General features: G+C 33.6%; 1 protein-coding gene across 1 annotated transcript; it reads right to left on the minus strand.

Moving 5' to 3' along the window:
- Nucleotides 1–4,776: 4,776 nt before the first annotated feature.
- Nucleotides 4,777–13,405, minus strand: LOC115976596 (5-methyltetrahydropteroyltriglutamate--homocysteine methyltransferase-like). Its single transcript, XM_031097975.1, has 12 exons — nt 13,228–13,405; nt 11,854–12,207; nt 11,662–11,749; nt 10,379–10,506; nt 9,914–10,305; nt 9,662–9,825; nt 8,874–8,954; nt 6,724–6,890; nt 6,521–6,626; nt 6,154–6,404; nt 5,864–6,065; nt 4,777–5,360 (listed from the first exon to the last, which is right to left on the minus strand). Exons 1-12 carry the CDS (start codon nt 13,365–13,367, stop codon nt 4,992–4,994), a joined length of 2,442 nt encoding a protein of 813 aa, XP_030953835.1. The 5' UTR covers nt 13,368–13,405; the 3' UTR covers nt 4,777–4,991.
- Nucleotides 13,406–14,703: the final 1,298 nt, after the last annotated feature.

A 14,703-nucleotide genomic window follows, 5' to 3' on the forward strand; every position in this document is an offset into this window, starting at 1 on the left:
TTCAGGGGGATTCCCTTCTCTTATATAGCCCCCTTAAAGTTATCAGAACCTTACACTTGTTGATCATCTGGACCTTCACTTGAGTGTCCGTCCCATCGGACATCTCCCCTATCTTTCTGTGAGTTGTAGTGGCCAAGGTAACATTTTTCGCCTGTCCTCTCCACATTAATGTGGTCAGAAAAGTAGTTGCCCTGCATTTAATGTGGCAACTGTAGTCTCTCCCTTGACATCCTATACTCTTTTCCCTCTTCCGGACTTGTGGGATTCATCCCTGCTACTAATACTCGTTGGAGTGATTCTTCATTGCTGGTATGGTGCATGTTTGAGCCATACTTGGCACGTCCGAGGAAACATTCCTCCTCGGACCGCCTCTTAAATAAGTTTGGGCCCATAAGAATTGGACCTGGAGCCCTTTTGGCACCCACACTTTCTCCTCAGACATGGATGAATTCTATATGGGGCCCAAGGCCCATTGTTTGATTTGGGAACTTTACCCCTACAATAATAATCTATTTTAAGATAATGAAGAATTTGAATAATTTATTTAAATAAATAAATATATATATATATATATATATATATATTGCTTGAAGATATATCAACCTCATTCAATTCATTTAAAAGTAATGACATTAAAGCTCCGTTTGGGTAGTGAGTGTTTGCGTTTGCGTTTAGAGTAGTTGCGTTTTTTGGGCTTTTTTTTTTTTTTTTTAAAAGTCCAGCGCCTGTTGCACTATTCATGGGACATGAACAATGCAAACAGGCCAATAAACAGTAAATTCATTAATGAACATTAACCAAAATATATTTTTTTATTGTTTTCAGTTTTCAGCTTTTAGTTTTCAGCAAAATAAGCAGTATCTAAATGCATTCTAAAACAAATGAGTAATCGTCCTAAAGATTGGATTTGTACATTCATAGCCTTAAGGTTTAGAAATACTTTTACTTAAATTTAATCGAACTGAAGTGAATTGAAAAGCTACATTAACGTGGCTCAACAAAAATATAGTAACAATAAATACTATACTTAAAATTTTAGATATCACAAGTTTGAGATTTATATATATATAAATATATATATATATATATATATATTTTAAATTTGGATTTAGAATATGTATTTTCCCTATATGTAAGTGCACAAAAATGGACCAAAGTGAACCAAAATAAACCGAAGTGGACACAAATGGACCAAATGAACAGAAGTGGACCAAATGGGAACAAGGTGGATCGAATAAGACCAAAATGGACTGAATAGGATAGAGTGGACTAAAATGGACCGAATAAGAACAAATGCACAAATTAGGACGAAAGTGGACATAATGGACCGAATAGAAACATATTAGATCAAATATGACCATAGTGGACCAAATAGGACTAAAGTAGTCTAAATAAAACAAAGTGGACTAATTTAGACCGAATAAGAACAAAGGGGACTGAATTGGACTAAATAAGAACAAATGGACAGATTAGGACCAAAGTGGACATAATAGACCGAATAGAAACAAATTCTACCAAACAAGATCAATTTGGACCATATTGGACTGGATTCAAATCTTCTAGATTTCCTAAGGTACTCTACAAAATAAATCTCCTTAAATCTTAATCATTCTTTAATGACTTAATGGTCTAGATTCTACCATGTCAACATTCCACTAACAATAATCTTAATTATTTTATTTGCAACATTATTTTATTATTTTAAGAATATTTTTAGTGGAATGTTGATATGGAAAAATCTAGATCATTAAATCATTAAAGAGTGGTTAGGATTTAAGAAAATCTATTAGTAGAGTACCCTAGGAAATCTAGAGAATCTGAATCCTATTGGACCGAGTAGGACCGAAGCAAACAGAAGGGACTGAATAGGACTAAAGTTGATAGAATAGGACCAATCTAGACCGAATGGATCAAATAGGACTAAAGTGGACCGAAAAGAGCAGTATGGACCGAATATGACCAAAGTGGACCAAATAGAACTTTTGAATATTTATCATTTTTATTGCATTTTTAGGCCTCATATTTCTAATTTCTAATGTCTATTTTTTTTATTAAAAAAAATCAAAATTAAAGAGTTTAACCCAAATATAATAAAATTTCATACTTTTCAACCCAAAAATGATTTTTTGAGCTAACATGAAAAGAGAACCTACAAAAAGAATCAATATAAAGACCAATTAGTCCAAAACAGACTAAAGGGGACCAAAATTGACTGAGATTGACCAAATTGGATTGAATGAGACTAAAGTAGACTTAATTGGACCAAATGGGATAGAAGTAGACCTAAATGGACCGAATAGTAATTGTTTAATTTTTACGGAGAAAAAAATATCTTCAACAAATTTTAGAGAACAAATTATACATTATATTACAATTGCAAAATAATTATTTATTTCCACGCATTACATGAGTTTGCAACTAGTATAACTAAATTACAAAACTCTTAACATATTAACTATTTATTCTAAGTGGCAGCATAATTGGTTAGATGATAATACAGTTTATGTTATTGATTTGATCTCATTTTCCTGGCCAAATTTACTGATAAAATTAAATTTTATATATATATTAGTAAGGAAGTAGTGTCTTAGCCTTTGACCAAACTATTCCAATCATTTCACCAATTGATAGTGTGATAAATGAAACTTAGAACCTTCCTGCACATCCTTCAAGTCCACCACCTAGTGTTTCTAACAAAAACATAATGCCGAGTATTCAGGAATTTATTTCAGCATTATCCAAATTCTATTTTTGTCTAAGGTTGTGAGTTAATAACTAGCTAGCATGATGTTATAAGAAGCATATTGTGATGGATACGAATGTACGATTGGGATGAAAAATGAGAGTCTACTCTAGGAAGAGATTGTGACAAGCAGATATGGGTCCTCTGGTATGGGCCGCATGACCTGCAAGAGAACTCAAAACAACTTCACACTTCACAATGGTCCAGTCAATTTTGGGGCCTGTCACACTTCACATGCATACTTTTTTAGCGTGAATTGGGCCCCCAAATCAGGCTTTCCCAGAAGCTTTGAGGCTTCTCACATTAAATATTTGGATGTGAGACACTCCTACACCGCAATTCTAGCAATAAATTTAGTACTTGTCTGTCTTGAAAATGTGGTCGGTTCGAGACAAAATCATAGGTATTCATGACATGAGGACCATAGATATAGAGTTGGTTATTGGAAGTTGGGATCTAATTCTTGGAATAATGACCACTCCCTTTTTTAAATCTAAATATTCATCTAAGAAGGGGTAAAGGTTGTTGCACACTTACTTTCACACATGATCATTCACACATGCACAACACAAATGCAATCGTGTCTTTATGTGCGTGTACGGTCATGTGTGAAAGTGTAATTAACATTCCTCAATTTTTTTTTTTTTTTTTTTTTTGAGAAAGTTACATTCCTCAATATGTTGATTGATTGCTTTTTTGAAGTTATGCATTTCTTGCAATCCAAAACATGGGTAGAGAGAGTCAAATGGCAATAAAATTAGACACGAGGGCCTTTCTCTAAATGAGTAAACATTCGGTTAGGCTTTCGCGTAAAACACTAGCCAATAGGAGACTGTCACGTCATCTCCTTTTAAAATATTATTATTTTAATAAAAATATCTCATCATTCTCTCTTTCTTCACGGTCATTCTCTCCCTCTCTTTCTTCTCACTTCTTCCTTTTCTCTTCTTTCTCTCTCATTCTCACTTTTTCCTTTTCTCTGCCGTTTGTCTCCACCACCACCACCTTGAAGGCAACAGTAGCCGTTGGTCATGAATCACTGTTGACTGGGTTTCATCAACTCTCTCTCAAAAAGCTCGAACTTCTCTCTCTAAAAACTCAAACCTCTCTCATCAAATCAAGGCTCTCTCTGCCAATCTCTCTCGATGGTGGCGACGCTGTGCTGGTGGCTTGGTCGTGGCAGTGGTGGCATGAGGGTTGTGGGCTGTGGGTTTTGTGGCATGGGTTTTTGCTGGGTTGTAGGGTGGTCTGATGGTTGTGGCGCGGTGGTGGAGTGGTCACGGGCCATGGTAGCATATGGGTTGTGGGTTGTGGGCTAGGGATCGACATCGACGGCGCGTGGTGTGTGGCTGGGAATAGCAGCCTCTCTCTCTTCTTTCACTCTCTGATTCTCTCTCTTCTCCCTTCTCTATTTCTCTCACTTCAATTCTGTCTCTCAAATTGGGTTTTGGTTTTAGTTTGATTTGGAGAGGGATTTATGTGACTCATTAAAAGCAAGCCAGTGTAGAGTAAAGCATAATCTTTTATTGAGAATAAAAGAAAAAGAGGTGATGGCGGTGGAGACAAACGGCAGAGAAAAGGAAAAAGTGAGAATGAGAGAGAGAAGAGAAAAGGAAGAAGTGAGAATAGAGAGAGTGACTGTGAAGAGAGAGAGAACGATGAGATATTCTTATTAAAATAATAATATTTTAAAAGAAGATGGCGTGACAATCTTCTATTGGCCGGCATAAGCCGGCATAAAACACTAATTTTATGCCACAACCTGACCGAATGTTTACTCTTCCTAAATAATACTATTATTGTGGATATATAGGCTTCAGTCAGATGGATTTGCTTGAGCCAATATTCCAGTCATTTATATTTTTATTATTTTCATTATATTCCTTCAATAAATCTATTGAAGCCGTGGTTAAGGGCCTTCATTTTATATATATATATATATATATATATATATAAACATATCATAAATCTACTTAAGAAAAACACCCAGAATATAACCACACAAGCAAAGGCGCATAAAGAACAGCTTATGATTATATAAGAAATTCATTATGATTATTCATCAAAAAAAAAAAAACCATTACAATTCATATATTAGTAAATATTCATCACCTCCAAGAAAAGTATGAAAATTAGATAAAGCAAAAGAAAACATCTTAAACAAAAAGCCACATATTATTTGGACTTCCGTAGAGAAGTATGCTTCTCAAATGCAAGATTAGCTTTCTTTTTTATGCAAATTCTGGACTCATTTAGCACTTGCAAGCTGAGTGCGGAGGAGTTTGGCGGCAGCAACCATGTTGCTAAGAGCAGGCTTAACTTCAGAATATTTACGTGTCTTGAGGCCACAATCAGGGTTCACCCAGAGAATGTTGCTCTCCAAGACTGCAAGCATCTTGTTGATTCGGTCGGCTATTTCTTCAGTGGATGGGATCCTAGGTGAGTGGATGTCATACACACCAGGACCAATGCCAGCACCATATTTCACTCCATCACGGAAGACTGAGAGAAGCTTCTCATCTGATCTGGAGTTCTCAATGGTGATAACATCGGCATCCATGTCTATGATCGAGTGAATAATGTCATTGAAATGTGAGTAGCACATGTGGGTATGGATCTGTCCAAGACAAAAGAATGTTACAGTTCCACCCAATCTTTTCTTAATATGCAGTCAAAATTCAATTTTTTTTTTTTTTTTTACTTTCTCAAAAAAAAAAAAAAATCAATTTTTTTAGAGTGTTTGAAACATTTCAACATCAATAAGAAATACTATTACCTTTTAATTGGTTGTTGTTTTTGTATTATATTTAATTATAAAAATATTTTATAACCTCACATTTAAATTATGTAGTATTTATTAAATTAAACAAATATCATTAAAAAATTATAAGTTTATATATAATTTTGAATAGCAAATGAGTACTAATAATTTTAAGCTCTACTGGACAATTAGAGTACTAATTTTATTCCTAGTAATACAGATTTTATACTAGTACTTATTTTTATTCTGCTCTATTTTAACTCAGCATTCCAAATTTGCCCACCATGACAAATATTTCTCACTTATTATGTATCTAAGACTAGTTTAAGACAAAAGGAAGTTAGAAAAGTGAGATGAACCTGTGTTGTGTCATGAACGCCACAGTTGGTGATCCTGAAGGAGTGAACAGCCCAGTTTAGATAGAAAGCCTGATCAGACTTCCTAAGAGGCAAACCTTCCCTCAGAGCAGCCTCGTCAATCTGGATGACAGTAATTCCAGCTTTCTCAAGATCCTCAACTTCATCCTTGATGGCCAAAGCAATCTGATAGCAGGTCTCAAATCTAGAGACAGGGTGATATATAGCATTAACTCCATGAAACACAACAGATGTACAAAATAAGAAGGCAAGGTTGTTTCAAATTCGTTTACCTGGGCTGATCATTTCTCACAAATGACCAGTTCAGAATGGTAACAGGGCCAGTCAGCATTCCCTTCATGGGCCGTTTGGTAAAACTTTGAGCTATTGAAGACCAAAAGACAGTCATGGGCTTGGGGCGGCTCACATCACCATAGATAATTGGTGGCTTCACACAACGGGACCCATAAGATTGGACCCACCCATTAACAGTGAAGGCAAATCCAGACAACTGCTCTCCAAAGTACTCAACCATGTCGTTCCTCTGAATTTGCAAGATATATTGACAACAAAAATAAGATTTTGACAACAAAAAAAAAACTAATAAAAACAAGCAGTCTAGTAAAACCACCAAGGTGTTCAATTTAAATGCTAACTCACCTCTGGTTCTCCATGTACCAAAACATCAATGTCAAGCTCTTCCTGCAGCTTGACCACTTTGTTAATTTCCTCCTTGATAGCCTTCACATATTCTTCCTCGGAGACCCTAAAAAAATTGCAGGAAGACTGATTTAGATAAGAAACCTAATAGAATTAAAATCAGAAGGGGAGACTAACACATTTTATACAGGCAGAATGCTCACTTCTTAGCCTTGTACTCACGGCGGACTCTTCTAAGTTCCAATGTCTGTGGGAAAGATCCAATTGTTGTTGTAGGAAGACTTGGAAGATTCAGCTTCTTCTGCTGAGCGTCCAGCCTGGCGCTCACATTTGTTGCCCGGCGGTGTTCAGAACTCTTCAAAGCAGCAGCCTAATCAAGAGAGAAGAGCAGTCAGAGCTAAGAATATGCTGACACTGCATGAAATTCTAGACATCCATTTTGGAAAAGTTTTTATGAGAAATTAAAAAAGCTGTCAAAACAGTGAATTACTTTTTCGATTTTCCATAAAAAAGTTTCCTAAAATAGATTACTAATATATGCCCTAAGGGCACACGTTAGTAAATCCCCTATATCTATATCTATATTTATATCTATATCTATATATTACTAAAAGCTGAAGCGTAGTGTTTAATGCTGCTGCTCTCACGTTGCGCCACATCAGCTGCCACATCATTTTTTTTTTTTCTTTTCTTTTTTAAAATATAATTTGTCCTACAATTTTAAAATGGTTTTTACAATTTTCAGCTCTATATACAGCACACTACTTATTTATTTACTTCCACTATCACCCTATAATAAATCCAACCTACTACTTATTTATTTACTTCCACTATCACCCTATAATAAATCTGTATAATTAATCCAGTCCATCTCTTATTTATTTACTTCCACTATCAAGTCCAACCCAAAACATTTTCAGTTCAGCTTTAGGGTTTTGTGTGAGCCTTTTCAACTTAAAAAAAAAAAAAAAAAAAAAAAAAACATTGAAGCCTTTCAAGTTTTTTTTTTTTTTCCTTTTCTTATAATTGTTTTTAACATTTATTTTTTTAATATTTACACTTCTCTAACCTTTCTCTCTTCCTTACCATTTCAACTCCACACTACTTCTTCAATCTTTCTCCCTCCCTTATCTTTTCATCTTCCCACTACCCTTTACATTAATATCATTCCTCCTCTTTCCCTTCATCTTCCTTTATTTTTGTCTTTTCTTATTCACACCCTCTTACTATAAATTTGTCACTATCTCTTCTATCTCTTCTATTCTATGCATAGTTTTCCCTCACAAAAAAAAAAAAGAGGTTCCCTCTCTCTCTCCCTCTCTATCTCTCTCTAAATTTTTTGGTGAATTTTTTATTTTTCTTACGTATCTGCTTTAGGTTGATAATTTTTTGTATTATTTAAAACTCTACTTTGGGTTAATGCGATTTAGTTTTGTTTTTTATTTTTTTATATTTGTTCCCTTTGATTGTTAAATGTTATCCTATTGCATTATAAAGAATTAAATATTGCATATAAAAAGATAATATTATTCTATTTCATAGCATGATTTAGATAATTTGGTATTTATTGTAAATTGATATTTCTTCTCTTACATAGCATGATTTTTTATAATGCTCAATTTAGATATTAAGCTATGAGACTTTACTAATTTTTGTTTATTCTTTAATTCTATGTGATGGACAAAGTACTCTTAATAGTTGTATTAAAAGTACACTAAAATTTCATTTATTTATATAAAAGCAAAGGTTAACCAAACGAAATAATCGGATGAGTGACAAATTTTAGCTATTACAATTTTATTTTAATTATTATTATTATTATTATATTATAACAATGAATATATAGAAATTTAATTCTTAGATTTTGCTAATAATTGTTTATTTGATAATATGTTTTGGGTGAATGAAATTACAATAAATTGTTTTCCTAATTGGTCCAATTAATTATTGTTAAGTTTTATTAATTTTCTTAGTTACATTTTTCGGTGTTTTGGATTGTAAGAAAAAAAAAAGTTTGAGAAAGTTAGTTTAAAACTAAAAGAATAATTTCCAAATTTTATATTTATTAAAAAATGAATATTTTCGTTAGCTTGCTTTTTGAATTTCTAAGGAAAAATTGTATTGTATTCATTTTGGTACGACAAAATTTATATTTATGATTTATGATTGTTCCTATATTATATTTATGATTGTTCCTATAATAAATAAAAATATGATTACAAAATACATTACTCTTTATTAAATTAGTTTAAATTGTAAAAAAAAAAATTAATAAAACCACCATAAAATAATTATCATGCACAACACGTGTGTTCGCGGCTAGTTAAGGATAAAATTGCACACAAGCACTTACAGCCTTTTGGACAGCCTCATTTGTAACCCTTGGGGAGGATTTTCTCGAAGCCTGAGCCACAGCATTAGCAGAGAAGAATTCCTGGAGATATAAAGGAAATGAGAAGTTAAAAAGTACTCCAACTGTCTGTAATAGACTATCCACTAAAATTCATCAACAAAATATACTTAAGAGAAAGCAAGCCATATCAGTAAATTTAAAAAATTGACAAGGAAGCTTTCCAAAAACACAGATTACATTTTAGGGGAAAATAAACATCCCCCACCCCCCCCCCCCCCCACCCAAAAAAAAAAACCCCACACATTTGTGTGTATCTATTTAACTTCCCAATAAACAAAAAAGAGTGTATGCATATAATTATGTACATGTGTTTGCTGTCTGTGTGTGTATGCACACCTCAAAAGGTGAGAATGTGGAGGAGATCAATTGCAATTATATTGCAGCACCATAGAGTGAGAGTCTGGAATTCATTTTTCAATTGGAAGCCAATTTCTTTTCTTATTCTTTTGGCTCATTAAAATCCTATTCCTTTAGTTCTTGATGAGCTTAAAATATTATTGCAAAACCATACATATAATTCATCCAATAAAAGAAGGGATGATATACAATGCTCAAATATGATCACCTATCTAAATGGAATTAGATTAGAAAATAAATTTAAAAGAAAAACTTTCATAAAAAAAGACAAACAAATTTTCCAAATCAAGAAGCCACAACTTCTTGAAATTCTTGTTATAATTAAGTGGTAGAACCAAAAGACAGTCCAGACAATGAGCAGGAAAGAGTACCTCATCCTTGTGTCCAGACAATGCCTTGGCCAAGGCATTTACTTCAACAATTTTCTGTGCCGCAAATGCAAGCCATGACTTAATCTCTTTATCCAACTTAGTCTCATTCACTAAATCAACCGCAGTGTGAAGAAGAGAGCAGGACGTTGAGACCACAATCTTGTCTGTAGAACATTATAGATTACATAAATTTACTTGCAGCAGATTAACTATGTTTTGGAATCATTAAGTAACACACTCAATGATGAATACCTTTACCAACAATGCCCTCAAGAGCCTTCAGGGTACTGAGGGAAGCTGCAAGATCGTTGGCCCATATATTCCTTCCATCAACAACTCCAGCAAAGAGATATTTTCCCAAAGGAAATCCACCCTTGATCAAATCAAGTGTTTGTGTTCCACGAACCAGGTCAAAACCATACCCAGCTACACCCTTCAATGAGGTGAGAGTCTTGTATGCAGCAACAGGAATATCAGCAAAGTATGTCTCGATCACAACATTTAATCCAGCTAAAGATGACTCTAGTGCAGAATAGGCATGAGTAAAGGCTTCTAATTGATGAGCATCAAGATCCAAAACAAGGGTGGGCTCATCAAACTGGATCCAAGTAGCACCAGCTGCCTTTAATTCAGCCACAACCTCCCTGCATAATGAAAATCATTAATACAGGGGACATATGAAAACAAACCAATGTCACTGAAATGATAAATACATACTTGTAGACTGGAAGAATCTTGTCAATTAGGGAGAGAAGAGAAAAGGATTTCTCCACACCCTTTGCTGGTTTCGATAGCAACAAGTAGGAGACAGGGCCTACAAGGACTGGAACGGTATCAACTCCAAGCTGCATAGACAGAAGAACATTGGTGAACCAAGAACAGTATCGATTTCAAGCTGCATAATCTTTGATTCAAAGACCATGAATGAATTCAGTAAGTTGATGAGAAGTGGCAATCAACACACACACACACAAAAAAAAAAATCAAAATTAACAAATAGTTGGAAACATCTTATCAGCTTTTGAGCTCCCCTTTAACATTTAAACATAAGGATACAGTAGTCAGAGTACTTATTATTGGCTATTCTGTGGCAGGATTCAAACAGGAAAAATACATTATTCACTTACAAAGGTAATATGATAAAAGACTGATCATCAAGTTGGGAAAGATATGTATAACATCCCATGTTAGTAAGTTTGAAAATTTTATAAATTGCTCCCATAATTATATAACACGCCTCATATACCCTCAACCTTGTTAAGTCAGAGCAAATATATCCTAAAATGTCAACTTGTGATATCATTATTATAATTCAGTTGGAGGATGGGGCAATCACTCTTCCACTGTGTATCACATATATAATGTGATAAGCTCACCTCACACTCATAGAGTTTGCAACAAGCAATTCTACTGCAGCAATTTGATTTTAAAGATTGCATCAAGTACCTTTTTAGTTGTAAACAACATCTATGGCAATGCTGATGCAGCCACCCTCTATCCTTAGGACTGACAACCAGCCAGCCAACCTTTCTGGCCTCTTAGGACTGCCAGCAGCCCCTTATTTTGACTTCTCATATCTTGCCATGTACCCCTCCTCTACCATTAGGACTGACAACCAGCCAGCCAACCTTTCTGACCTCTTAGGACTGCCAGCAGCCCCTTATTTTGACTTCTCATATCTGCTATGTATCCTCATTAATTACAGCTTTGACTTATGTAACTATTAGCTACTTTATTTCCTAATAGTTAAAGATTATAAATAGGCTAGCTATGTAAGAGTAAAATCAGTTTTTGATGTGAATATAATTCAGTTTCAGACCTGGACAGAAACTTGTTTCTCCAGTTTCTCTGTAATTCCAGCTTTAATTATTAATTTTAATGCAATTCTAGTTCAAGTTCTCAATCAATTGATCTTGATTTCCATCAAATGCAGTCATTCCAACTTTATAAACACTAGTCTTTTATGAATATACGAAGTACAGCAGTATCTAAAAACTCACAGCTTTAGCCTCCTTGAATTCTTCTACGGCCTTGTGAGATGCGTAAGAAAACTTAACCTCTGGGCCCAATTCAGGGACAATGTAATGGCTGCACCAATAAACATATATCCATTACACCATTGACAATTATATGTTCTTCAAACTTACCAACATTCTTGAGAGTTGAAACATAGATAATGATATATTACTTACTAGTTGGTGTCAAACCACTTGGTCATTTCCATGGCAGGTACAGAGGCATTCCCTCTAGCCATGGAGAAATAGACATCAAAGCCAATCTCACCACCGCTCCAACCATATCTAGGGGGAACCGCCCCAAGCATGGCTGTAGTGTCTAAAACTTGATCATAGTATGAGAATGTGTTGCTAGGAATGTGCTTGATTCCAGCATCAGCCATCTGCTTCCAGATGGAAGCCCTAAGATCCGCAGCCACTTTTTTTAAATCCTCGGCACTGCTCTTTTTGTCCCAAAAGGATTCCAAGGCAAACTTGAGCTCTCTTTTGGGTCCCATACGGGGATAACCGACAATGTGGGATGCCATAGCTCTGTTCCACCATATTCCAAAAATGCAAACTTTAGATTTACTTGTATGCTTATCCACTAATGTTATACCATCACATTTGCAAACAAACCCATAATAGTTCTTTCAAAGAATTAACATATAAGTACAGTAAAAAAACAAATGCATAATTGATTTTAGAGAACATATTCAATGGTTTATATTTAAAGACAAATACACCACAATGTTAATTACAAATAAAGACAAATGTATCACCAAGTCTATACCAAATTGAAAAAACATGCATTCAACCCATGTACTATAAAGAAAAAAATAAGTATAACGTAAACCCGCCAAGAACAACAAACAAAACAAAAGGGCATATTGATTAGAGATAAATCTCCATTTTTTTTACATTACTGAATGCACATAAAATATGTGCTCCTATTCATGGTGGAACCCACCATTCATGTAAAAGGAGGAATACTCCGATAGTTCCTAATAATTTTCCAAAACATGTAGCTTTTAGCATAAACAGAAAGGAATAACGTAAATAAAGCCAAATCAATTTTTTTGAGTTTCTAAGTTCATGATAGCAAATAGCAATAAAAGATGCAACTTAAATAATAATCATTTCATAGCCAAATCACTGAATCCAATTAAAACCCATTACTACAAACTCTCAGAAAGTTCAAATCCAATCCATGAATCACCCACTTCTAGCAATCTTAAGGAAAGAAAAATGAAAAAAGAAATGATTTTTATTATACTAAAATCCAATCTAAACTGTTCAAAAACAGAGATCTGAATGAACATAAATCCAAAACCCCAGATTTAAACACTTGAAGATCAAATTCACTGATTTGGGTTCCATGTAACCATTAAAAAAAAAGTATAAAAACCAAAACTTTAAGGGAAGATCCAAAAAAACCAGATCACTGATTCATGTATTTCCTCCAATTTTCTCGAGAACCAAACGGTAAACATACACAGCAAGAGAACACAACAAGAAGAAGAGGAAGAGATGGGAAGAATGGAAATGGAGAAAATGAATGCAGAGCTTTACCTAGCGAGGAGAGAGAAACGAAGGATTGAGGGACGTTTGGCAGAGAAAGAGAACGGTAGAGAAAGAGAAGGCTTAGAGATAAATCTGAGAGATATGAGGGGCGCAACTCTGTGTGGAGAGACTTGGTTGAGTTGGTTCATTTATACTACTACTAAACTCACCAACCCCATTTGCAGTTGTTCTCTTTGGATCTTTTTTTTTTTTTTTGGCTATTCTTATCTTGTCTTTCTTTTATAAAAGGTATACTTTATTTCTCATTTTAGTTCCTTTTTATTTTATTTTTTTTATAAATAGAATAGAAAATATATTTATAGCATTATAATTACTTTTTATAACCACACTCGGATATCAACTGATTTTTTTTTTGCCCACGGAGTTTGAATTTTATATTAAGTGATACTGGTGTCACAATTCTATGCATAACTTTAATTTTGTGCACAACTCACATGCACAAAATTGTGTCATCAAAATTTTCTTTTTATATTATACCTCTTGTTTAATGATTAGAGACTTTATTAATTAAACTAATTTGAATTAACTACTTTTTTTTCTTTGAAAAATGTAATGTTCACAATAGTTTTATAACTGATCATACATGATAAGTTGTTATAAATTATTATTTATAAATAAAAAGTAACTTTAGTGGTATATTTAAATTAAAATTAATAACAACTAATCACCTATAATTTATTGTGAAAATATTCTAAAAATGTTATCGACGTAAAATTTTCTCTTTTTTTTGCTTTTTAAGTTTTTTTTTCTTTTTTTAAGATACAATTTAATTTGATTTGATTTGATTTAATTTATTGGGTTTTAAGATAATAATTGCTTTTAATTATCAGTTGCCGACAAATTAGTGTAAAGTAGCTTTTAAATATGTATTTTAATTTTCCTAAAAAAATATGTATTTTAATATTTTTGTTTGTGTACGGTAAAGTTTAATCAAATTATTTAATGTTAGTGGAGTCAAAGAACGTGTCAAGGTATCTAACCTTTTATCCCAAAAAATAATAATAATAATATAAAAAGAAAGGTGTCATGGCTTTATCCAGTGACATTTTACTAACCTATATTGAAAGTTGTTATGGTATGGAACTGGTTTTTTCATTGAAAATTTTTCGATCCCACTCTGATGTATACTTCCCCTGGGCCCATCACAAAATAGATGACCAAAGAGGTGTGAGAAATTTTTGGTAAATTGCATAATTGACCGTCAATTTCCTCTATCATTATAACAATAAATCAATTTGAACTAAGTTCTTTTATGGAGAGAAGTGAATATTAAGTTACAACTTACAAGACAATGAAAAATGGAAAGTTTATCTCCAAAAAAAGAAAAGGAAAGGTTTATTGTGTAAATTCTAGGTGGTACAAAAGGTAGAATCATAGTTGACCAATTTTTAGTTCAAGTGTTTGCGGAGAGATAATAATAACACCAAAATATCATAAAAGCTATCACGAAAAAGACGATATTGG

Source organism: Quercus lobata, chromosome 1, assembly GCF_001633185.2.
Source record: "Quercus lobata isolate SW786 chromosome 1, ValleyOak3.0 Primary Assembly, whole genome shotgun sequence".
Lineage (NCBI taxonomy): Eukaryota > Viridiplantae > Streptophyta > Magnoliopsida > Fagales > Fagaceae > Quercus > Quercus lobata.